The sequence below is a fragment of the Odontesthes bonariensis genome, chromosome 16 (genome assembly GCF_027942865.1).
Source record: "Odontesthes bonariensis isolate fOdoBon6 chromosome 16, fOdoBon6.hap1, whole genome shotgun sequence".
Taxonomy (NCBI): Eukaryota; Metazoa; Chordata; class Actinopteri; order Atheriniformes; family Atherinopsidae; genus Odontesthes; species Odontesthes bonariensis.
The window spans coordinates 18866400-18894061 of NC_134521.1; the positions used below are offsets into that span (position 1 = coordinate 18866400).

Sequence of the window (27662 nt, forward strand, 5' to 3'; positions counted from 1 at the left end):
GGAAATCGACTAAGGTAATCGGTGATGATCTACATGACAAAAGTAGCTTCCCTGTCTGCTGATGCTCCTGTCTGACTGGAGAGATAGAAAGTAGAAGGAGTAAACATCGTATCTGTGCAGTGTGCTAAGGAAACCCCAAACACCCCTCGCATTAATAATGTGCATGCAACTTATTCCTGTCATGTTTAGTTTGGCTGGAGTGCTGTTATTAATGTTTTATATATATATATATATGTATATATGTATATATATATATATATATATATATATATATATATATATGAATACATAGTTTAAAAGCACCCAAATGGAGAAATAATACCATCAACCTTTGATCTTCACAAAACATCTTGTAATATTTGCCTAAAAGTTGTGCATCTAAATGAGATTTTTCTTGCTAACGTTCATGAAATTCATTTAAAAATGATCGTCGCTATATTTAGATGTTATCTCAACTGTTTTAGGTTTATCAGCAACTTTTTCAGGATTGGCATTTTACATTGCCTGGCCAAAAAAGGGAAGAAAAACAAAAAACAAAATCACCACCTTGATTTAACAAATTATCTTGATTCGTTTGAGAGATCATCGACAGATCGTCAACTTAGCAAAGGGAATATTTTATCCTGTGTATATTTGTGTGTGTGTACCACAGGATGCGGACAATTGGCCTCCACTATTTAAAAAAAAAAAATAATAAATTTTATATCAGACTGCTATCCTTGGAGTTGGCTGAATGCAGCTGAATGGATCAAAAACAAAGAAGCATGCTAGCACTTGCTATCACTAGTTACTGCTATCTATTGCCAGCTGCTGCTACCTGGCGCGAGCGGCTTACTATTTTTATGTTCTTACCTGTTGAGAATGGCTGATGAGAAAATAATACCCTCAGAAGTCTCGAACATGAAGCTACTCGTCTTTTTTTCTGCCTGAGATGCTAAAATATGCACAGGAACCATATCTGAAAGTTGATTCCTTCAGTCGAGACCTGCCAAAAGTTGTGTAGCTCGGTTTAGAAATATTTGGAGGTGAGCTACAACAGTTGGTCCACAGTTGCTTTAAAAACAGATTTTTCCCCATTGTTGTTTAGTTCTGAGATATGAATGTCTGGTAAGATTCATCCATTATTAGTATATTGAAGATTATTATGTGGTAACAGCTGCAGTCATTGCTTATGGAAGTTGATACAGTAGGCATCAGCAGCTGCATACGCTACATACTAAGTGATTGAGTTAACGAGTGGAGAATCTGATCCCAACCATAAACTTATAAAGACATTTTATGTCACATCTCGCTAGTCCACATCTCTCGCAGAACATGTATTTCAGTTTGGAGAAAAATCGACGTCTTTTCTTTCTTTTTCTAAAAATATTTTCTTAAATGCATGTAACCTTAAGCAGCTTTTGCTCCAAGCAAACCATACCTCTTCAACAACAAGTGTGTTAGCTGGGCTCCTCTTTTCATACATGCCAGTCTGCTCAGTCATCCTCTGGTTCTGTCTGGCCTTTAGCGGCTCTCTTAAACATACTTTTGCCTGCCTCCCTTGTCCCGCCAAGACAAACTCACCACCCTCCCCTCTCCAAGCAGAGCTCTGCTGACACTCAAGTGGCTAACATTTCAGACACAGACATGCACACACACACACATATATACACAGAGACACAGCCTCCCACCTGCTAATCCCCCCCTCATTAATCGCCCACCACTCTCCTCAAATATTTCCTTCTGCTGATCTCATTGTGAGGGACTTTGTGTGTGTGGAGGGGTGGGGGGGTTTGCAACAGAGCCATCTCCAGATGCCACATTCATTTTTTTTCAAGTGACATTTCACTTTCAAACATCAGCCGGGCAGCTCTGGTGTGTCTTCTGCCAGTAATGCTTCAAACTTTTTCTGTCCAGCCATTGATAGGGCTTAGATAGAAATCAGCAACATGCTAAAAATACAAATCCAAGTCAAAAAGAAAATCAGTTCTACACAGCGGGACATTTTCTATTCCTAGCCGTGCATTTGGGCCAAACATTTCCTGAGCAAGACAAAGAAATGCGTCCCCCCCCCCCAAAAAAGGCCTTTTCTTTGCATTTGCAGACGTGACTGAAACCGTCTGACGATTATTAAAGGTTAACGATGGAGCACTCCGTGTCCGGGGAATCAGACGGCTTCCTGATGAGTGAGCTTCAGCTAAAAGCTACACAGAACAGGATCACCGGAAAAGCCAATTTCTCACATTATCTAAAACAACTCAAACCGGAAAAAAGTTCATCGTACTTTGAGCAAACACTATACCGTAGATATTTACACAATGTCATTTCTGTATCAGATAGTTACACGAAGTGGGTCTACGTAACATGGTCCATATTGCGACAAGGTGTTATAGCTGTGTAAATAGCTGTTTGATGCAGAATTACAGCGTAATTGTCAAAAATAAAGATATTTCTCGAACTGCTATGAGGTTTTCGAGGCTTAAAAGTTTGCTCTTCTGGTGGCCCTGTTCTGAGTAGTTGTAGTGGTGACCGAAACTAGAATACACCAGTTTCAGAAGCTCTGACAGACGAGGGTTTACTGTTCTGTGCTCAGTTTAAATCATCTTACCAAAGGTAGAATTCAGCAAAATGCAATTTCCACTCCACCACATGGCCAAACACTTTAGCTTCATTCTGCAAGGTTGTTTGCATTAATGCCAGGAAGAAGATGATTACTGCTTCCAACTTCATATCACTTTTAACTCAAGTACACCTGACTATATAATTTATTCTGGGGAGTGCTAAGCAAACCAATCACCCTGAATTCTGTGTCATTCACTTGTCAGTCACGTCGCTTCACCAGTAACTAAAGTTGTTGCAGAGTGACACGGATGACACTCACTCATTGCGATAAGGAGGTATTCATTTCCAAAAAAAAGAGCAACTTTGCAGATGAACCAGCAGATAAACTGCACAATGTATGTGCCGGCAAACATGACAGCAGAGGAAGAGGAGGAGTGGAGGAGCGAAGAGGTGGGGGGATGGAAAAAGAAGCAGAGCAAAGCTTCTGGAAAGGATTCAGCTGGGAAACTCATGTAGATTACATTTCCCCTCCACAAGATTTGCTGTTCCCATTTCGACTTGAATTTTTCTACCTTCAGTGTTCTGATGGTTATCAGCTTTGCAGAGGAAATGCTCCCTTTGCGTGTTTTTGTGTGTCGACCACAGGACGCAGACACTCAGCCCTGCACCACCTCTCAACATCGGAGTGCCTTTGCTGCTATTCTTAGAGTTGAGTGAATGCAGCTGAATGCACCAAAACACATGAAGGAGTGGATAAATTGGCCTCGAAAATTCATTCTAAGACCTTCCTGGAATGTATTTGGTCAAGAAAACATGACAAAACAGATAAACATTTCTGCTAATCGTGAATTTGAAAGGGTCACATTTCAGGAATGTTTTCAAAGGACAGGTGACACTACAGTTTGTAGGACGTAGTCACATCCAAAACAAATGCATTTTCTGGTGCAACTATCAAAGATTTTAATCAAAAATTGTGTATATCAATGCCATGGCCTCCTGATTTTTGCACTTTTATGTTTAATTCCAGATACATTTCTAAAAAAGCTACTGCGAAGTACAACTGTCTGCACAGTCAATAGCTGAGGGATTTATTCTCTTCTATAAGATTCTATTTTGGCTGACATTTTCAGTGTTTTGCTCTTCACACAATGTTTACATGTATGCAACCAAAGCCGGCTTAAGTGCGAGAGGTCAGAATGCCTCAGGTAGCAAACGAAAGCAGAACGTTTCCTGAACAAAATCTTACAGATTCTACTTTTCTCTGTTGGGATGTTTGTTCCCAGGTGTGCCAATAAACATTTTCCTTTACATTTGGATAGAGGCCTAAATTGGATCCATCACATTGTCTCGTAACCTAATTGTCAACAGTCCCATGAGAAGATTATCCAACAGGACAACAGGACCCAACTGTGTGTAGGTTTCATAGCAGTACCTGCACAACAGCTGTGACCGACAGACTCAACACTTTTGTCAATGAAACCCAAAAGTAGCAGGCTATCCATTACATGGTACATAGACAGTTATCACCGCCTAGTGTGTTATTCTGAACACGTGGAAGAAACACAATCTAGCAGGCTGCAGCAAGCCATCTTAATGGAGGAGAAAGAATTCTGACTCCTTCCCCCTTCCTTGCAGAAGCCCACTCTTTAACTTTAATGTAATTTACCTCGAGGAAGGCCCAACCCAACTGGTTGCTGTTCTGCTGTTCTGCTTTCTCTCCTTTTAAACAGGTGAAGAACTTCTCGGCTGAAACTCTCATCAGGGGAATAGTTAGCATTAGTCCCAGAAGTTTAAGCACACTGTCAAACTCCTTTTTAGTCAAAAAACCAAATGCAAAGCCCTCAAAGTAATTTTCCCAAAGCCTATTGAGTCACATTTAGGTTCCCATGTTCAAGCGGTGCGATTCTGCACTGGTAGTCTGCTGGATTATCTTTAGTTTTCTTATTACCTGGCATTCAAAGTTCAGAATTCCCAACAATGATTTTCCAGCAGGTATTTGCAGTCCTTCCCGCTCAACTGATTGGCATTCCCTTGCGCTACCTTGGCTACACTAATGAGGACACTTGAAGAAGTTGCATTCTGATTGGTCCAAAAAACGAGATGAGGATAGCTTTCATTCGTTTACAGAATTTAACCTGAAAAAAACAAACCAAAGAACAGAATCCTCACTGGTCGTTTATCTCCTCAAAGTTATCAAAGCAGTTTTCACCTGTTAGGCTTCCCTCGGTGGCTTTTTAGATCTCACCGAGTAATTACCAGCGACACTGAGTGAAATGGCAAGATTTTTCGTTGGATCGAGAACACAGAAAAAAAGCTAAACGATGCCCTTCTTTAATCAAATATTAACTCTTCTTTTGTATCTGAATTTTCGGAGGAGTTGTTGCCTGCCTTGCGTCCTCTTCAGCTGCAGCTGAAGACTGCAGACATTAAATTTTGATAGAAAACGTACACCTGTATTCTCAGAGATAAAGGGAATTTTTTCAGTTCTTATTGAGCGTTCACAGCTGGAGGATAGTCGACTAAAAAAAAAAAAAAAAAGCCCCTGCCCATGTTTTCTGAAACATCTAAATATTCAAGGTAAACTTGTAATTTGATGAATATGGCGTGATATACCTGTATTCCAGAAACTATTCTCCTGAGGTTCTCTGAGTCCTGCACACCGTACAGGCGGTCTTGCTGTGCTATTTTTGTTTGTTGAGAGGAGCACAGTGTTGGCACTCTCCACAAACTCCACCCACCCTCTTGCCAGGAGTGTGTGCGTGTAGTTGTGTCTGTGTGCATGTTTGTTTTAGGGAACGATGCAGTGTAAATATATTCATAACACGGCTTTGAAAAAAGAAAAAATGTATCATACAGAACTAAGTTCACTGAAGCTGGCCAGCTATCCTGCAGATGGTCGCGTGCCATGTTTGCCATGTGTGTATCATACATGTAGCGGAGCAAGTTCATGATCTTATTACGATTTTCCTCTGTGGGGGAGGATTGAGGCGTGTGCTGCAGCCTAGTGGGACAAAACAAACCCATGCTGGCATATCTGAGCTGTGGCCAATGGGACGCTGGTTTCACACTTAACGAGTGCTCACACTCTTGAGCTTTTTGATTTAAAGTTGAGAGAATGGTTGTGATTAAATAATCATGTAATGAAGTCATCACTCAGCTACCCAAATTGCAGTTGGGAGTAGGGAATGGCTCATGAATATTGACTGATTGACTGCCAGGGCTGAAAGTTATACATCCAATTTCCAGCATCCGTTAAACAGTACAATATTATGCTTCAGTTTTCTGCTGCATTTTGTTCCACGTTCTACTTCTATCTAACTAAACCAGTAACTGTGCTTTAGATACCAGGTTGCAGGTTGGAATACACAAGCTACTGTCATTCACAGGGACAGAAATCCTACTGGGTGTTCCAGAAAGTGTTAATGTTTCTGAGACAAATATAAAAATTCTTCTCGTGTCCCTGGTTGTCACATGTGATCCACAATCACACATTCAGGTTAGTTCTCACTCACTGTTTGATAAGATTTCGTCACTAAAACGGCCTAGTTAGGCTTTGCTAGAGAATGATTTAGTTGAGATTAGGTTTACAATACAAAGTTAAGCCCTCGTGTTGAACCAGTACATTAACAAAAATGCAGCTATTGCATTACAATGTCATGCGCCTCTGCCGACCTGTTCAGGGTGTACCCTGCCCAATGGCAGCTGGAATAGCCTCAAACCCCATTGCATCCCTGAATTGGATTAAGTGGGTATAGAAGATGGATGGATGGATGGATGGATGGATGGAAGGACTGATGGATGCAAGGCTAAAAAGATTGGGGAACTGAATACAAGTCGGATTCAGTCAGATTTGTTGGTTCTCTTCGCTAGGCCATGTTTTATGAATTGTCATTACATGAAGACAGTTATACTGAGTTGGAATGAATTGGATTATAATTTACATTTAGCCATTTAGCAGACTCTTTGATCGAAAGCAACTTACAAGTGAGGAAAACTTGTATGGCAGTTTACCAGTCGACCAATAAAAACTAGAAAAATCAAGTAAAATCAGGAAAGCCTCTCCGGTTAGAAAAAGAAAAAAAAGTTTTAAGAAGAGTTTTTAAGGAAGGCGCTGACTTTGCTGACCTAATCTCCTCAGGCAGCTCATTCCAGAGTTCAGGGGCTTTGACTGCAAATACTCCGTGACTTCTTGACTTAAAGTATGCCTCTGGAGCAAGTAAAAATCCTCTGCCAGATGATCTCAGTCTGCAGTATGTGCGGGCTCATATTTTACTGAAAGGTCAGATGAATAAGAAGGTGAAAGGCCACGACGGGTTTTAAAAGATCTTAAAATCAATTCTGAAACATACTGGGAGCCTGTGCGAGGACGCTCAAACGTCTGGCAGCTAAGTTCTGGAAAGTCTGGAGCTGATTTGTGGATTATTGGTTTAAGAGACTGCAGCGATTGTCAAGGCGTGAGGAAATGAAGTGTTTGTCTCTGTGTCTTTAAAAGATGAAATCGATTGTATTTGAGAAATATTTGTGAGCTGATTTAAAAACAGAGCTGCACACGTTTTGTGATGTGTTGAGAAAACTGTGTTGTGCAGAGGGATGGAAGTACCAAACGGCATTCCTGAGAGGAATGCAGAGGTCAAGAAGGAGATAGTTTAGTATGACTGAGTTCAGATAGCTGGATGTTAACCCCACAGTCACTCTGTAGGCAAGCATTGGTGACTTGAATTTGATTCTGGCACCCATGGGTAGCCAGTGAAGTTCAAGGACTAATGGAGTGACATGTGTCATTTTTGGATGGTCAAACACCAGACGTGTCTCTGCGTCGTGGACCATCTGTAGAGGTTTCAATATGCAAGCAGGGAGGCCTGCCAAAGCAGCTCTGCAGTCGTGAAGGAGAGAGATATCCATGGTCTTTACCAGGAGCCTGTTGGCATATTGAGTCAGCCTGATTTTTCTCATGCTGTAAAGTGGCGTGTCTGAGAGGCAGAAGCAGCACGGTCAGAGAGCGATAGCTGGTCTTCAGTCGCGACACCCTGGCTTATATTCCAAAATACAATTTAATAAGATGTTTAAAATATGTAGGGAATAGGATTTAACTGGAATATATTTCATTGGGCTTGTATTGAATTTGTTTGGGTTCATTATCCTGCTGCAGTGTAAACCCTTCTCCATTGATCGACTTAAGAGCAGCAACCTGTTGTCTCTTCCCGTACCCTTTCTCTAACTCCCATCAAAGTTGAATCATTCCTCATTAAACTCAGCTCATGTCAGCCTTTCATCATGAGATGCTCCCCAGCCCAAGAGTTTGAACTTCTGATAGTGTCTTAAAGACTACCGGTTCTCTGAGACCATTGCTCAGCAGTCGTCTGTTGGGCCTATGCAAACTGGGGTTTTTGCACTTTAGGGGTCTCATTTAGGCGAGCTATTTGCTAAAAAATGGAAATCTGACTCACTGTAAAGACATAATGTGTGTAGTTCATGGTCGGAGACACTGGTGTATCAACCAGTTAACTGAAATCAAGATGTAATGCAATAAATTCATATATATTGACCATTTACAGAAATACCAAACTGCTGTTTTATTTTAAAGAAAGGGGTCTTTTTTTTTTGTTTGTTTTTTAAGTTAAACTTCATTCTGGGAAGTAAAAGGACAGTTTGGTATTTCTTTGAACTGGATAATACCACAGTGCTGTCACGACTTAAGTGGTAAAGATCATGGAAATGAAGCGTTATTCTACAAAAGAAACATTAAATACTGAATTCATGTAAATATGTGTATTATTTTTGGTATTTTAACACATTTGTTTGTTTGTTTGTTTTTTCTTTCTTTTTTATGTCACTATCTTTAATAATGAAAGGCCGACAAACCAATTAACTGTTGATATAGATTTTGGCAGCTGGTACAGTAATTTATTTTCTTTGAAACTTGCTTTTTCTATGGACTTTTAGCTGTGTTAATATGGTCATTTACATGCATACCAACTGTCACAGGGGAAAAGCAAAAAAGTTTCTGTTTTACTTGAGGTTTTATAATATAATTTTCAAAGTAGAAAGCAACGCAATCAAACTGGAATCCAAACAAACATTTACATAAATGAAAAGAAAACAAGAACTGCAGTCAGATCGGAGCGCTGACGCCATTGTCAGCAACTAGAAAGAAAATTGTGAATCTTTCGTACCCGAGGGAGATCCTTGTGTCTTCATTAGGCTGTGAGGCATATTTGAATATGTGAAGGGTGTTCATTAAGAAGTTCAGCATGAAAGATTAAATTCGAAAGGTTATAGATTTAAATTCAAATAGGAGATGTCATTGGAAATTGAAAAGGACAAGTGAGAGGAGCCTTTGGGGAAAGTCAGTGAGAAGGGTGGCAAATTCCTTAATGTTTTTTCTTCAAAGAAGCGTTGTGTTGACAATTATTGCATGATGCAGTTTAGAGCTTTTATGGGAAAAAAACAAACTCCCTTTCACTATGCTAAAAAAGGATATGGCAGCATTGTGAGGATCCAGCCTTGGCATATCATAACAAACTCATAGCATAGCTTATTTGTTTTTGATAAACCTCTTTAAAAGATGCATGTGGAAGTGTGCTCTCTGACTTTTGTGACCTCACGAGATAGACCAGTGGTTTTGCAGTCACTCTGAATCTTCTATTTCCGTCAAAGAACTTTTTGCTCTGTGTCCCACACCAGAGAGTTTGCAAACTCCAGTACGCTGTAGAGGTAGAGAACCATGTTCATCTCATTTGACCCAGGAGACAAACGCTTTCAAACTACGGCCCCCGTCAGTCCACTGTGCCTCACCTTTCTGGCCATGATCTCAGCTAAGCTGAGAATTAACACTGTCCACCACAGAGCTGGGATTCAAATCCATGCCTTATCTATGTTGTAGGCGAGGACAAGCCCAATCAACAAGAGCAGATTAATAAAAGATACTAGTATGAATTGTAAGTGTGGGCTGGTGTGGAGCAAAGTGTTGCTGGGTGGAGGGAGGTCTGGTGACTCAGGTTAATGAGGTGGTCTGGGAGTGTGGACTGGATTCTGACTGCAGTATGCATTGAGCTTGCTTTAGCCTAAGGGGGATTTGTAGCCCTAAGACCACTGGTTAGACTCTCCTTGCCTCCGGCTGTGTATGCACTCCAACCTTAATGCGTGTGAGTGTGTGTGTGTGTGTAGAGATATACAGATGTACATGTGCTTGTACTTTAAGCCGCAAGGCAGTGAGAGTGGTTTTGCCCTCAGGATGACACTGGTTGAGGCTTTTAGTTCTCTGTGTTTAGTGCCGGTGTTCATGCATTATCATACACGCCTGTGTTTGAATATACGTCCATACCCGCATGTGTGGGATGCTTGCGCTCTTATCTGTGTGTTTTTTGATTTTCAATGTTAAGTCCGACCACAAATGTGTACACAGACTCCCCCACTTACCAGCCCCAATCTCATTACCATTCTGCCCTTCCCTTCATTGCTTTACTCAACGCCATCAAGACCTCGCCTCCTGGTGTTTGCATTGTAAATCAGGTCTGACAATAAGGCGATGATTAGATCCTACTCGTATTCAAAAACACCTGATTTATTTATTCAGCTTCCTTTCTTGCAGGCCATCAGGAAGCATAATATCTGACCAAGGTGACATATCCACTTCCAAATTTTATTCATTGGTTTTGCAGGTCAACCTTTTACCCTACAAACTAAAACAGAGCAGATACAATACGATTTTGATGGCATGATGTTGAGCTGGGTCTCATCAGCTGTTTGAAGTGTTGCAAACTGGGACATTTCGAATATGTATTTGAATCTAACCTTTGGTGTAAAACTGTGATACACTGTTTCTGTTTTCATTAGTACGTCCAAGATTAGTTATGGAATGCCCAACAAGCAGATCCAATTGATTACTTGTTAAGCCAAACCAACTATAACTCTGTTGTTGTTGCTTTGATTTTTAAGAAATTGGAATCTTGGGGATTGAAGTAATTACTCTCCTAATTGCAGGCTGCCCTTATGAAGTTATTTCATTATTTCTTCTCAGCATTTGATGAAAGTAAAAGCCTTGTAGTGATTTTTCAGGCCGCAACTAGTCTTAGAGATTTCCTTTAAAAACGCATGGAACAGTATAGAGATTTTTGAATGCTTTGTCAATACAGAGCACATATTTACATATAGTCAACGTGATTTGCTTTAAGTTCTAGATCTTGAATATGTGCTTTATTGGCAGTCTGATGTGAGAGTTCAGATGAGCTGTCACCGCTTCATCCATGAACTTATTTGCAAAGCTTTCCTGTGAGCAGAACTTATCAAGGTAACTGTGGAATATAAAATCAAAAAAGTTAAACATAATAACATACTAAAAGAGGAAAGAACAAAGCTGAAGAAGAAAAATCCCAAAGCAAAGAAAGAGGTCCACATTCTAAAAATGTATTAGATGCACAGATTGTTCAGTTCCAGTATACCAACGTTAAAAGTAATGATATGGCAATGGTAAATTGCCAATACTGATTGCTTCTGTCATTTATTTTCCCCTTTAATGTCAGTGAAACTATTTGATATGCATTGTGAAAAAATAACTGCTCAGTTTTAAGATATTTCAGCCCTCCGTCACACTAGTTTTGAATAAGCACAGATTCTTTCATACGTATTTATCAAATAATCTTTATTACCTGTTTCATAAAAAAGAACATTTTTAGCCTGTTAAACCATTACCAACACAATGGATTTTCAGTGCTTACATGGCGCAACAATGACTATTGTTGCCAATGACTTTTAAATTATATGCAGCACAGCCAGATATAATGAATTGTTTGTTTCAACTAGCTTGACCACCTTCAGTTCTGCGATGTTATTGTGATGCTTTAGTGATAGAGAGGTGTGCTCTTAAATGGTCACTTCTTTCAGTATCCACACTGATAGAAATGATTTTTTTAATTTTCAAATTTGTACTCCTTAACCCCTTATTCACTTTAAAGTGATAGTTCGGAGTAGATTCACCCTAGGGTCATTTGAACCGTGACATCCAGCCAAGTAGCCCACCCCAAGTTTTTTCAATCTTGGCTGAACATCAGCTGAGTAACTGAGTTATCCCGAATAGCTTAGTACAAGCGCTAATGGAACCTGGCAGTATCTCCAAAATTACCACACTAAAATCACATGCCATGACACCAAACTTCTACAGTAGTACAAATATGGTCTGTACTCACAAAACGATGCATTTGGAAGTTTGTACATAGTCCAGGAGTTTATTATTATCAACACAAGCCTGATAGCTTCTGTGCTGCTAAAGCTGCGTCGACGTCACTTCCTTGATCTGGGAGCTTCAAAGTAAGATGAGCGTTGATCTACTACTGTAGACAACAAAGTATATGCTATATTCTACATGATTTTTTATGAATTTTTATGTTGTAGAGTTGTGAATTTATTTTATCAATGGAGAAATTGAGCAGCCTATGGTAGCTATATATCCATGTATGTCGCAAGCAACAGTGCCTGAACAGCAGGTGGTGTTGCTACATCTCCAGCCATCATTGACCTATTTATTTAATTGGAGTGTGATTCTAAGTTGTTTTCAAGAGTTAGTCAAAATCACAGCCTCAGTCACATCAAAAAGCCAAACTAATAATATGATTATTTTCGGTTTTAAATGCATTGACTACATTTTTACATTAGCTGTTCTCAACAGCTTGGCACATTCTTTCACAGCTTTGCTGTGATGTGACCATAATTCAACGCGAGAGAAGGCCACCTCTTGTCAAGCACAAGCAAATATCACAGCAAAACACATTCTCCACTATGTCTTTTGTTTCTTTATATCAACTTTGTCTATGGAAAGCATTCCACATTTATTAGAAGTTGAACACTGTACAATAAATTCACCTTCAAACCAAAGCGGACAACAGAGGCCTCAGACATAGCTGAGGTGTGGAGGCCACTGGCAATGATTACATGACCAGATATGAATTTTCATTTCAATGCTGGAGGTAAACGAGGTGAAACAGCTATGCTACTGACTAACCTTACATCTATACAGAAGTTTATATGCCTGAGAATTGTTGGATAATTGAAAATAGAAGTGAAAATAGAAGTGTTTCTTACTGCAAAGAATCCAATGAAAGAGTACGACTGCCTGAAATTCAAACTTACAAAACCCTTTGATGTTTGTTGGAATAATTTTATGCCTAGCTCTCATTTTCCACTTTATGCTTGCTTTTGAATTTTGATTGTGTCCACGGGCACTTTTCAATTGATATGCATTATGAACTCGGTTATAAAAAAGGCCTTTGTTAAGGCACAAACATGTCATCTGTCCTCAAAATGGATTTACTACTTATTGTGCAACTGTGCACCTTTGCTGGGTACAGAGAGAGTAGCAAGAACACGGTTATTTTCTTGCAGATTTTTTACTTTCAGATGGAAAAGGGAAGTCGTTTGGTGTGTTGAAATGTGTTTTTTTTCCTGTGTGCTTATCATTTGTTGTATGTGCATTCACACCTCAGCAGCCATAGTACGGCATGTGTTTGTGCACACATTATGTGTCTCTGTGTGCATATTTATGGATGCACAATTGCCTGCTCAGATTTGGCATTTGATGGTTAGTTCCTTCGAGGAATGGCGAAACTTGAGAGGCTGCCTAAAATACTGTGTGGTAATTGGAATTGCTTTATCTTCGGTCTCATCAATTAATGTGCAATTTTCCATTTAATCACTAACACGCTCACTGCATTTGCAATTAAAATGAGGACTGATAACAGAGAAGATGTCTTTCAGCTGATACCAGTTGAAGTGAGAACAGAAACCAGAGGACGCAATCAGTACACAAAATGACTCGCAGAGACATGTGCATGGCACACAAACAAGTGTGAACACACACAGCACAAACAGCGATGCTCATCTAAGGCTTCGCTGAATACATACACATATTCATGTACAGCAAACACTAGAACAGCATGACATTTTAAAAGAATGCAGATTTTCAGCTAAAACCCCAAATTAGAAACCAAACCACCATTTAACATCAACATGTTGGTAGCAGTGTTGGATCTGGGTGTCACTCAAACAGAGAAAGGTCTCAGAAAGCTGCCTTGTTTCTTGCTTACCCATTCATAGACTTTGCCAGGGTCTGCAGAGGTTGATGAGCTCAGTGACATTCCTCTGTGATGTACTGTCTAAATTCAGAGTCAAGAGAAGAGATCACTTCCTGTCTGGCAGTAGGAACTTTAAAACTACCCCAAAAAAATGTATTTTAGGAGCCCCAGGCTCAACACAAATATACTGTGGAAGAGCTTATAGAATGAATTTGAGGAGGTTGTTTACAGTGCAATACTCCGTTTTTAGGATCACCAAGATCATTGTGTGGAGTTCTGGAAAAAAAAATTCTTTGAATTCGAAATGGGAAAAACGTTTGTTGTGCTGTGTAAAATGTCGATTAAAAAAAGAATGAAATGCTTTTCAATTCTCAACATAATCGATGGAAAAGGAAATGGTACTAAGAAGAAGCGACTAAAAGAGGAAGTTTCAACTGATTATATTACATTAAATGAATAAAAAGAGCACCTTAGAGAGGCAGAGTCTCTCAGAAGTGAAGATGGGCAGAGGTTTGGCAATCTACACAAAACTGTGTCTCCAAATTGCAGAGCCCTTTCAGAATAATGTCCGTTTGTATCGCCATTGTATGAATTAAACTGATTTGGATTTGAATTATTTTGATTTTATTGGAGTGTAATTGGCTTGAATTTGAGTGTATTTCACTTTCAAGTGCCTTGAGATGAAATTTGTTGTGATTGGGCACTATATAAATAAAACTAAATTGAACTGAATTGAATCCAGCTTGTAATCAGCACTCAGTTCAAAAGCCTGCATCTCGGATGGTATGGGGGTCCATTAGTGTCTACTGAACTACTGGCAACTTTCACATCTGGAAAGGCACCATCAATGCTGACAGTTATAGACAGGTTTTAGAGCATTCTCCCATTCAGATGACGTCTATTTCACTGAAGACCTGAAGACAATGTTAAACCACATAATGCATCTATTACAACAGCATGGCTTAATAGTAGAAGAGTCCGGGTGCTGGACTGACCTGCCTGCAGTCCAGACCTTTAAACAACTAAAATATTTGGCGTATTATGAAATGCTTTATACAACAAAGAAGACCCAGGACTGTTGAGCAGCTAAAATCTTATATCAGACAAGAATGGGACGACATTCCTCTACCAAAGGTCCAACAGCTGGTCTCCTCAGTTCCCAGTCATTTGCAGACTGTTGTCGAAAGAAGAGGATGCTACACAGTGCTAAACATGGACCTGTCCCAACTTTTTACAGGCTTGTTATCGCGATCAAATTCATATTTTATTATGAAATAATTATTCGTCTCTATTTCATTGTTTTCTTGTGAATATAATGTTGATTTATGAGATTTGGCACTCTTATTATTTACATTTTACACAGCATCCTAACATTTTTCACCTCGGGTTTGTAGTGTGTGAGCTGAGTGGTCAGGTGGATTCACTGTACACCTTTATTTCCTGAGGCAGTAGCTCTGAACAAATGTTGCAGCCTGTGCAGAGAATTTGCTCAAATGTTTCAGTTCCATTTCACTAGTTTGTAATAAAGCGCTTCCTGCAGGTCAACACCCTCCAGTCCAAGTGCACTAGTCCAGTGTAATTGCTGCCTGCCTTTCATGACCACAAATGGCGATATGTGGCATTATATGGAGTTTTTCCAATTTAGGTCCTGCGAATATTTGCTGTGTGGGTTTGATGGTCCGCGTTAGTCTGCATCAGTCAATCTGTGAGATCAGGGCTTGATATTACTTTTTGTTTGGGTTGAAAACAATGCAGTGTGACAAAAGGTTTAGTAAAGTTTAACATTACAATAAAAAAAAAAAAACCTCCCCTTTCCCCCACCTCAGGCCACATACGCAGTACATTTTCATGCAGTTCATACAGATAGGTTATATGTAGCTTTAGGGTGGGTAACCAGCTGTGCTTGGCTATAGTAAGTGGGAGTAGTGGTAGGGGGTCCGTCTCTGTGTAATGTAGCCCCGAACCAATTAGCTTTATCAGTGGGGGTGGGGGTGCTGGTTGCAGCAGAGTTCCACAGGGTATGGCCCTGAACCCTGTGGGGTCCTGTGGAGCCCTAATTAGCCCTCCTGATTGGCTCGGTTAAAGTGCAACAACAGCTCCAGCAGCCAACTGATGGAGACCACTAAGGTGACTCCACCACAGTACACTGCTTTAAAGCCAGCTGTAATTAGTAAACAAACATAGCTTCCTGTAATCGGTAAAACAATTTGTTTTGTTTTGTTTGTTTTCTGTGTCATCATGAACCCGCTGCTGTGTTTAGTATTTCTGTAAAGGGCTCAATGATTGACTGTGCACGGCTTTGTTTCCTTTCTGCTTGGTTGCATTGCTGGATCACTCAGTTTTAATACATCATCTTGACTGTTCCGTCAGCTCTGTGCAACGCATGGAACAGCAGACAAACAGAAGAGAGGGCAAAGAAATGAATTAGTGAGTTAGATAACGTCCATGAGTATCCCAACTCTGATTATTTAGTAACAGCAGCACCTGGTGGCTGCCTCTGTAATAGAAATTAAATTTCCTTTTGCACTGGATTCATGTTCCCCGTTTTCTTCTTTTTCTTCTCTTCGTGTTTCTCAGTCTCAATGTGAAGCTGTCCCATGATGCAACATGCGTCCCCAGCACCTGCAGTGAAAATGATGGCCACCCAGAGCGTTCCTCCACCATCGTACCAAGAGAGCCAACAGGTGAGAGCACCATCTCACACGTTTCATTCATTTGCATTATGTATTTGTATCGGTGTTATCTAGGCTTTGAAAACGGTGCTGAATCAATCAGAATTTAGCGGTCTACAAATATGAGCCAGAGTCTGATGAGAGACGATTTGATAAGCAAACAAATTAACTCAATTTAGCTTTGACTGATAAATGATCAACAAAGAAGATAATACAACACAATTTCACAAACTTTAACTTTCATTGCTGGTGGTTCTTTATACTTTTTTTAAAAACAAAATTAAGTCACATATTCAAATGATTTGAGTAATCAAACTAATTTAGAGGAGCCTATCTTGTGACTGGAATGGCAGGCATATTTCAAGAGATCATTAAGAGTTCAGAGATAAGATGTAGGCTGCGAAGATCCTGTGACAGAATTTTAAAAGTAAATAAAGAAAGAAGTCATGATGATAATATCTCTAAGAATGATAATGATAAATCGACCCCTGGGTTTTGCTCTGTCACACGGGAGCTCCCAGACATCTAGTGCAAAATTAACCTTTAATCCCCTTTAATTAAAGTTTTATTTTTCCTTATTAACTCATTCAAACCCATATGTCGAAAACTATTACACACCTCCGGCTGCACATTTAGTTTGATTCAATTTGACAAGGTGTCAACATGGAAACCGACCATAAAAACATTAATATCGCTTCTAATTACAATATGTTTAATCCCTACATGTCACATGACCTGTGAACAAACAAAAACAGACATTTTTTGGCCCCAAATTTACATACATGCACAATGCAACATACGCAGGTGAGCTAAAACCAACTACTTCAGCTGATACAATCTCATAGATTGTTTGTTCATAGCCTTAAATATGACTCATGATGGCGTAATTCTCAAGAGTTTCATTTATGAAGTCACAAAATTCTCATAAGAGGTTGTTTTGTGCATTCATGGCACAAGTTCAAGACCAGCATATGACGTCAGATTGTTCACTTCCGACCTATGACCAGATGACAAAACAACAACACCTTAAGAAAACTATTTCGTCACTTCTTGGTTTTTAGGAATAGGAAATTCCAGTTTAGATTGTTAGGGTGACAAAAGATCATGGTTCAGGCTAAAATACTATCTTCTTCTGACAATGTGACCGTCACCCTTATAGATACCATTTTTTTTAGAAGTTACATATTGTACAAACGTTTTTATTGGCTGCTTTGTTTTGGCCTGCATGAGCTAACGCCTCGTGGGGATTTATTTTGGTGTGGTAAATGGGTATTTTTAAAAAAGTGAGTCTTCACTCTGAGAAAACCTCATCCACAAAAATCATGAAGAATTGCGAAACACAATTAGAGCAACACAGTGACATTAACTGTGAAACACATGGGCCAAGCGTGGGGGCATTTGGTATCCCACTAAATAGTACAGCGTGCACTTCTTTTTTTCTTTTTTTTTTAACGGCGGTGTCATCCCCTCAAAGGACGGGTGAAGCAGGTCACTCAAAGACGTCAAGGAAAATGATTTTACGTTGTTCTGTGTCGTGTCCTGTTGCCCTCACCTCTGGAGCACCTCTGGGGCCTCCTCTCATTGTTGTGGATGATTAACTGTACACTTATGTGTACAGTCCTGCTAAATAGGTTAGCGCTGGCATGTGACCCGTCCATAAAACTCTAAGTACCTTCACAGTGGATGGAGTTTTGTTAAACATTGATTTTCAGTGACCATCGGTGCATTTTTTGTTGAAAGTTTTATACAAAATACCCGTATATGTGTGGACAAGGCTGAAAGATTAGTTCAAGGTTGCCATTTTAACTCTTGTGCCAGCTGCCTTTCTATGATATCATTTAGGTTGTTTCTTAGCTAATATCTTCTTTTTCTAAGCTCTTTTTATTTGACTAATTGGAAAACGTACTGGTTGCAGGAGAAATTCTGGAGGACGTCTAAAAAGACGAGTGCACTCACACTAAGCTGAGATGTGGGTCTGCAGATATGATATATTGCTTCATCATCAAGGTCGGCAATTCTAAATTGAAAGGGGGAAAAAAAAAAAAAAAGTGAATTATCTTGCCGTCTCCGGCTGCTCGCACTCACTGTCACGTTCTGAATCCCAGTATAGCTGTATGAAAATGATTGACCAATACTTTGAATGTTGTGGCCACTAAGAATTGTTGGACGTGATTATATCTTTTTTTTTTTCTTTCATAAAGGATGGTTCGCTGTTTCCTATGCTTAAAGGAGACACTGAACTTCCTTTTTGTATCATTTAGAAAATTAATTTTATCATGTCTGCCGTTTGGATACTTTTGCGTAATTTTACCCAGCTCGGAAGGTTTCAAAGCAAGAATATATTTCAATTGGATTCCATCTCTGCAACCCATCAGTACAGGACTATCGAGATTCCCAGCCTGCACAGAACGAGCAAGACTCCTTCTGTGGCTGGAAAAGATGAGACATTGTGCAGAATGTCTGCCTTTCACTCGAAAAGCACTTCTTGTACGTTACATATTGTGTTGATATTCCAGCAATGTAGTTGCATATTTTTCTCATCCACGGCTTGCAGCTGGTCAATTGTTTCTTAAGTACCAGTATCAGACTTTATAGTGTTGTGTTAATGTCACAGTTTGCATGTGTAATGGCCAATGCGCCAAGCCTCATGGTGACTTATTGGAACCTTGAATGTGCCTTGTGACATCTGGCACCAGGATGTCAGCAGCAGGTCCTTGAAGTCTTGAAAGTTGTGAGTGGGGAAAAAAACTTGTTCCAGCACATGCCCCAGAATCCTGTGGCTGGTCGAGTTTTTACAAACCCCACAAGCCTTGGAGAGGTGCTCCACCCCAGTTTGATGCAGGATTTACCTCTTGTCTAAGTGGCTCAGGTTATTATACCCGCCAGTTTCTGCCACACCTAACAAGCTGACTAAAAACAAACCTGACTTTTTCACTCTGTCTAATGTTTCCCAGACCCTTGCATGGGGCATTTCCCTCATCTGTGTGTGGGGTCAAAATGTTTCAACTCACTGGTGACCAATACTGATGTTTATGATCAGCCACCCTGCAGAGACGTGTAACAGGAAGGCCTCTTTTGAGCAAGCTGCTATGAATAAAAGTAGTTTATTATCTTTTTATTTTATTTTGGAGGGTGGTACTGTGTTTAAAAACGCAAACAGATTCAATTTAAAAAGTTTTTACCAACAATTTTGTTACGGTGGTTATACAGCGTGGTATATGGTTATAATAATGTAAAAATCCTGTTATGTGATGTAACACAGTATGTTCTGACATTAAAAAGTGATTTTCCATTAGATCGGTTAGAGTGATCGGTGGATGTCAAAGTGAGAGATCAAAGAGATTAATCCCCAGCCGCTGTGTTCAGTCGACAGTTTGTTTTGTTAATAAAGCATCCTGACTGTGGCAGGACCCAGATTTTTGTCTAGCCGCGCAGACCATCCAGCGGCTGTGCAATAGAGCGTCTTCATCCGATCACCTAACCTTCCTCCTCATCCACACCACCTCGGTCTGCTGTCGCCCTGAGGATTAGTGCCAGGGGAGAGCTCCCAAGTGGCAGCCTGTGCGCTCGACAAATGCAAATGAGAGCTAGTTAAGTGTGAAGAAGCTAATTTATTTCCCATTTGGTGTTGGGATTAAGACTTGAAGCTTCCTCCCACCCCACCCTGACTCAAAAAAGGGGGGGGAAAAAAAAAACATTGAAGGGGGATGGGGGTTGTTGGACTCATTTCCACAGAGAGACTGAATGAGAATGGAAAGTGGTGTAAAGAATGAAGAACATGGATTGTTTTCGCAAAGCATGTTCCTCTCCTGCCCAGCCCTCAGCGAAAGGAACGCCAGAAAAGGTGAACAGGCTCTCTGATGATTTAATGATGAACCACTGTGGGTCCTCGCAGCAAACGAATGCAGCATGTTCCCTACAACATTATGCAAATAAATGTGCCAGCAGTGAACTTTACTGGCTGATTCAGTTTCCTTTTACAAAGTTAATATTGATCGTTTGCAACCGACACATGAACTGTGCGTGCCTTGTTCAATAACTGAATCTATCCTAACTTATTCATTTTGATTAACAGCGTCATTACAAGGTGACTGACCTGTGAAGCAGCAACGATTCATTCCAGCTACATCCTCATTTGTAGTCTGGCAGCGTCAAATGCATGTTGCACCTTATTGCTTTTGAAAGGTGATTAAAAATGTACTCGGTCTTTACTGGCAGCTGAATGCTCATGACTAGAAGTGGAAGAATTTCGTCAGAGGCTTTTACATAATTGCTAACCTGTTATTGTGATCATATAACATTCAAAATGATTGACGGCAGTAGCTTGAGAACAAGCCGAAAGGTACGTGAGTTGAAGCTAATTTGAACCGACTTGAATATCCATTTCTATCAAAAGTTGTATGTAAGCTGTTAATTAGTTGGTCCACCACTTTGATGTCTCAAAAACTACGAGTTGAAGCCGGTGACATTTTGTACAGATATTCATATTAGCTATTAAGTTTCTGATGACCTCCAGCATCTCCCTCATTTTCCAAGACTCTGGTTTGGACTAAATTTGCTGGGGAAAAAAAATCAAATGCCATAACATCTCAGTCATTGCAACCGCACTTTGACATTAGTTGGAAAGTTTAGCATGAAAAATCATCATAACTGTAGCGTAGCACTGGCATGCTGGCGTTGAGCTCAAAGCACCACAGCGTTCCAGAGCTGCTGGCATAGCTATTGACTTTTAGTGTTGTGAGCTGCTAACAGAACACGGCATTCATTTGTGTTTGCATGCTTGAGCTAATCACCACTTGAAAATGACAAGATATTTGTTGACATCCTCACTAATTCTGGGATCATTTTATTTGTCGCCAGATGACGGGCACCACTCAGCAGAACACCAAGACCCCACAGGTCCATATCCCAGCAGCCTCTGCAGCAGGAAATACATCTGTCAGCGTGACTCTTGACCCCCAGGCCCAGCTTGAGTCTGACAAAAGGGCTGTTTACAGGTTGGTTCAATCTCCCACGAGGTGTTTTGTGCTGTAACGTCCATACATCTATCTAAATTATCTACTGATAAATAGAGTGCTGAGCCAGCAACGGAACACCAGGATGTTTCCAACAGTTTTTGCTTTCTGGTAATTGAATCTGGCTGAATATTTGTCACATTAAGTTTGGCAGTGTGCCCCAGTCTGACCTATAATTTTCCTTCATAATAGTGTCAACTATTTCATTTTCTCTTTAGTCCAGTGCACGCTTTAAAACACTGAGGCCACAGGGTAGTTTTACTAGCCCTGACATGAGAGCTTTTGAAGTTGTACTTGAAGGGTATTTCTTTTAATTTTCTCTGTGTCATTCATAATTCAAATCACACCTTCAGTATATGTTTTTTTTTTCTCATCAAAAGCATCTTAGTTTCCTCTTCTTTGAATATATGAATTGACTTTAAGATAAGCATTTTGATGCAAGAGCAAGACTATGTAAAAATGGGATAGACCATAGCTGTGTATGAATTTCCAACTGAAACAGAAAAAGCTTCCACTCATGACTTTAAGTCAACAAGACTAAAGAAAACCAAAACATTTTAACAAGTTTAAATGCTGTTAACGATAATGTATGGCATTTCATTAGGCCAACATTTTGTATAAGGTTTTAGCATGATTCCAGACCAACATTGTAAAACTTGATTTATTTCTCTTTCACGCCAACAGTCATTTTCAAAGGTAAGGATCCCTCTTCAGATGGTAGAGATTATCTTGGAGTCACACCATGAGAATTAAGAAAATGTTGGCATAGAAAAAGTGACAGAACTATACTGAAGTATTTTTTTCTGTTTCTATTTTTTGTCTCAAAATTCTGTTACCATTTTTTTCAATCTTATAATAGCCTGCTGATTTTATGGAGACTGCCTTCCATAAAAAAGAAACATTTGGGGGATTTAACTGGGAATTATGAGGAAATTTCCCACAATGTTCCTCACAGTATCACAAGGGAAGTGTTATTTGGAACTTGCTTAATTTGATCTGATTTTAAGTAGCTGTACATCAGTAAATATGAATTCATGTGGCACATTGGGGGAGTTGCATCGTTAACTTCTTGCTTATGTGGATACTCTTGTGTTTTGTGTTTCATTCATTTTGAGTGAAATTTTACCCACTGTGCTATTTTTCTACCACATTTTGACAAACTCTACCAGCAAATTGAACTCATTCAGATGCTCACTGAGTAGGAATGTAGTGACGTCTAGCATTTCAAACCGCAGCCAACCAAATGCCAACTCCTTTTCCTTCAAATGTGTCGATAAAATGCAGCTGGCCTGAAAAATGCTCAAACATTTCAAAAGACCTGCTCTGCAGTCAGTATTTGGTTTGACCCCTCTATGGTGTAACACAGCTTTGCAAAATGGCAGAGCTTGAGGAAGGTAAACCGCACCATCTTTGGATATAAAATGCTCATGGTGGATGAATATTATGCTGCATTTTTGCTGTGAATGTTACACCCGGTAACCCTCAGCTTGCCTTTCTATGAACTTTCCATGGATAGTGATACCGGCTTAAGATGGATTTTACACACACCAATCAAATTTCATTTATTTGTTGGTATGCTATTTCTATCATGTCATTGCTGAATATTATTTTGGCATCTTTTGTCTTTATTCTTTAGGTGCATTATCAATAGCAAGGATTGATGCAAAAATGGTCAGAACAGCTGTGAAAAAGTATCACGGTGTAAAACATCACGCAGGATTTCACAAAAAAAATCAGTTCACTTTATCTTTTCACGTCGTTTGGTCACTGCAGCTGGATAACTTATCGGCACATCTCCTTAAACTTCACCCATATTAGCTTTAAATGAGGCGCTGAATGAGAGAATGTTCATTGTTTGCTCAAATCATTGGAAACAGCCAACTCACAAGATATACTGTTACAACGTTGTTACAGCGTTGTTACAGCGTTGTTACGTTGTTACGACGCTCTTGAAGGGCTAAAAATTTGCTGTTTGTCTACATGTTAAACAAAGTCACGTTGGCTTCTTTTCACAACGAAAGACAGCTCGAAGTAAAACGATTAGCTCTGAATTCAGGCCCTAACTCTGCCGACTCATGATTCATCTGTCAGTGGAAGCAGCACACCTGCTGTCCTTGTCCTGATTCTCACTCTACAGTACGTTGCTTCTAAAGCCACGGCTGCCGTCATTGTAGGGCAAGCATTTCCAAATGGTGTCACTGGTGGTGCAGCTAAGATCTCTTTCCTTTCTGTCCAAAAATACACGAAACCAAAACATAAGCTCTTTTTAGAGAAAAGAGAGCATATTCTCTGAAAAGACTAAGGATGAGGAGACTACACAATAACAAACAAGTTATAAAAGTATTACTTTTCTAATTCTGTAATGGCGGCATTAATTAGTGCATCACACTATTGTTCACGTGAACATCAGCAGACAGAAAATGTGTTGTCGCCTTCGCCCCAGCTGCAGATGCACTCTGTGCTGCAGATCAAGCCTCCATTTTCTTGGGTCATTTCATACTCAGCTGCAGACCACGATTACTTGGAGAAGAGCAGGGCTTTTGGGAACCAATCTAAATGCAGATGATGTCATTGTGTGGAATTACATTGTGCAGTCAACATCATCAATATAATTACAGGTTAACACACAGAAAAGCTAATGATCACTTTAGCTGATGATCAAACCCTTGAAAACGAGCTTGCGTTTTTAAGTCGAACAAACTTCGAGTGTTGGTTTTGAAAATGAATTGGAAATTAAGTGTTTTCAAATCCTTATAGTAAATTAATTAATTTTCCCAGATAACTGATCTGTTGAACGGAATAACCAGACGTGAAATGTATTAGTCATTGTACCAGGTCATTACAGTTCGTTACTTCCAGTAAATCACTCGTTTTCATTCCTTTTGTCTTTTTCTACTGTGTTGAAGTCCTGAAGTCACCACCCTGTTAGGTGTATGAAATTTGAGGGGGGAAGAACCCAAAGAAACCAAAGAAACCCCACTTCCCTCTGCTTTCTGCTGATCCCTACAATACTGATGCATCCCATATAATGAGCTTACATTATCTATTTATGAAGTAAATTATTCAAAATACACAGACATTTTTAATCACACTGGCTGATCCCTTGATGGAATCAGCACACCAACGACTAAGTAGTTTTGTGGAGTTGAATGAGAGTGAGGGTGCCCTGTGCTCTCGGGCACAGCCCATCCTGGGACGGAGCAGACAGTGTCAGGCTGTCTTGCCTCGGCTCCTCGGGCCCCACCTGCAGGTATCCGCCACTGCTGTCTGAGGAGGTGCAAGCTCCCACGCTCCGACCTGAGGCAAGCCCCTGCTAAGTCTTTCGCAGCTCCTCTGAGATAGGCTCTCTTTGATGTGAGCAGCCATGGTTGGAACACCTCCAGGTGGTGGTGGAGTCAGCCCCTCTTCCTCTTATGGTTTTAAGGCCTCCTCTTTCCTCCTCTTCTTTCATCTTGCAGATTTGAAAACCTTACAGCAGAAACGAAAACATGAATGTTAATAATGTGGCCCTTGCTAATACTCTTTATTTGTATGTTGTTTCAGCTATCCAATGTGTTGTCCTCTACTTTAATTATATTGATGCTAACAATGCATACTCCATAAGAGCTGGGATTTGTGTATCAATTGTTTTCTGTTTGAATTAAGGTTGACAAGTGCTCTAGAGAGCTACTAAGGTTTGCATCGGGCACTGGAGTTCTTGCCTCGTTCCGCTGCGAGTCCTGACTAGAACCAGGAAATATGACCATATTAGCCCCTAAAATCTGGAACAGTCTTCCAGAAGATGTGAGACAGGCCTCAACTCTGACAATGTTTAAATCCAGGCTGAAAACAGTTCTATTTAGCTGTGCATATGACAACTGAAAGTATTTTATCTGCACTCTTCACTTTTTAATTAATTAATGATTATTTTAATGGGTTTTAAATTTCTTTCTTTTTTAATTTCTTTCTTTTATTTTTTTTATTCCTTTTTAATGGTTTTATTGCCTTCTTGTGATTTTATGTAGCTGTAAAGCACTTTGAATTGCCCTGTGTATGAATTGTGCTCTATAAATAAAATTGCCTTGCCTTGCCTTGCCTTGCCTACTCATCCGTCCAAGTTCCTGGATAAGCTTGGCTTGCTTTCGGCTCCAGTGGGTTTGATCCTGGTTCGTTTGCCTGAGAGCTAGCACAGCTCACGTCCAAAGAAAACTAAGTCGACTGGATTCTTGACCAGCACTGAGCTCCTGTGAGTTGTTTCAGGTGACCGAGAGGTTCTGCTCCTCACTCGGCCTCACTTCTACTGACTCCTTCAACCAGATCGTGCTAACATCTTTTAGTAGGTTGTTGGCTTCTTGTTTCATCAGTTCCTCACCGGGCATGCAAACTGACAGTACAGCCCCATTCCATAAGTAGTCAGGGTAGGCTCCTGAAAGTCTATGCAGAATATACATGGTGTCTGACCTTGCCTTTATGAAGATGTCAGTGGTGCTCTTCAGATTCGAAGCAGAAAATCCTCAGCCGTAGCATGAAAAACCTTAAAAATAAATCCACTTTATCGACATGTTATTAAAGTTAAAAACTTGATGTTTTCCTTTGATAGGAAAAAAAGTCCAGTTTTCATTTTTATTTCTTGTTTTCACTGAGCAATGTGAGCTGCAAGGATTGGATAAAAGCATATCGGCTGAAAAGATACGTGGCAGAATAAAGTGTTTTCTATTCTATTCTATATTTTTGTCTGACTTTGCCCAATAACAAGTTCAACCACGTATCTTTAAACCTGTAGTTTTCAGTTAAATGTGGAGCTTTCAGTTAGAAATATTCTATCTAATAAGCAAGTTTTTTAATAATAAAGCAGGGTTTTAACGTGTAGTTTTTAAAATACTTCCCAAACATGTGGCACTATCAAGAACATAGAATGAGTTAAAGTGTCTGATTGCCAGTGATTAACAGTGCACATGCCGTTGAAATAAGATTTTTTTTTGTTGCTACTAGGTGAAGTCCTTACTCTTCAGTATTCAGAGTGGGCTCTGCATGAAAGATGTTCTGGAATGAGTTGCCTACGCGAGGAGCTAATGACTAAACGCGCATTGTAACATTATTATAAACACAATTAAATTTGACTTCACTTCCATCTCCCACAGCGAGTCAAATTATGCCAGCGTTTCTGTCTCAACGCTCTGCCTTTATGGGGGACTCTTGAAAGCCAAATCATCTTCTCTGCCATTTTTCTTAAACTATTTAGCTCAGGAAGTCTGTGTAAGCTTTAATGTTAGTTTCATTAATTGCTGGATGGCAACTTTATGAGGAGATGTGCGGTTTTTCTCTCTTCCCCTCTCCGTCTACTTGGTTATTAGATGCAGAGTAAATGTGTGAAAGGGTAATTAGCCTAATGAGTTGTGGCATTTACTGTAAAGATCCTTCTGGTTTCTCTGCATCGTATTAACAAACCGGTGAGACTTTTTGTTTTTCAGTTTGCAGATGTAACAGTCAAGGCTGATGGAAGCTGATTTGGCTCAGAGATGGAAGTCTCGGCTAATTGAAAGAGACATTAAGATAGTCTTCTGTTTCAAACAGAAATGTCCTTGTGATTCTCAAAAACAACTCGAGTGCAAAGAGCTGTGTTTACCAGAATGCACTGTTTTAATTTGACACTTTTATGGGTTGGCTTGACTTGACGGCTCGCTTGCTTTACATGTAGAGGCTTTAAAGAGGGGGAAACGATGATAAACACAAAATCAAATATGCCTCTCAGAAGTGCATCTGCTGCGTAAAGTAAGACACTTTGATCGCATATCTTTGCTCTGCACACTATTTAGACAGAACTAGCAAAGAATAGAATAAACACAATTTTCCATAAAAAAATTGTTCTTCAGACACTGAACTCCACTGCGCAATTCTGTGGGATGTGTTGCACATTGTATTTGCATCAGAAAGTAGGAGAGGATATGAATAAAACAGGATTTATTCTGTGTTTTGACAGTAGTGGTATCCTTTTACAAAGACGATGGTGTTTCAGTGCAGAGCCCTGTATGGTGCGTATTATCATTCTCTGGTGGGTCTTTGCTGAAAGCCCCTCTCATTCTGGTCAGTCTTGGTATTTTTCATTGAGGTTGGATTTAACGGTTTGTATATGTGTGTGTGTGTGCGGCGTGTGTGTATTTGTGGGATGGGTAACATGGAGTCATGCTGACAGGAATCTTTTTTACCTCTGTTGTGTGCTTATGCTCGTACATATTGTTGTTGTTGATGGCATAAAAAACTGACGATTTAGAGAGATACACGATGGAACCGAGCACTTTTTAATTTGACATGTCCAAGGATGTTATTCACCAAATTTTGTGCTGGCCTGCATGTTTGTGTGCCTCTGAAATGCACCGTAAATTCTGTTT

General features: G+C 39.9%; 1 protein-coding gene across 1 annotated transcript in view; it reads left to right on the forward strand.

Annotated features, from left to right (window-relative positions):
* Positions 1 to 27662, forward strand: part of pknox2 (pbx/knotted 1 homeobox 2) — a 122933-nt gene that overhangs the window by 53749 nt on the left and 41522 nt on the right. The window contains exons 3-4 of the mRNA XM_075486516.1: positions 16185 to 16291; positions 21140 to 21276. Of these exons, the coding sequence (XP_075342631.1) occupies positions 16205 to 16291; positions 21140 to 21276 (224 nt within the window). The 5' untranslated portion in view covers positions 16185 to 16204. The remainder of the gene's footprint in view (positions 1 to 16184; positions 16292 to 21139; positions 21277 to 27662) is intronic.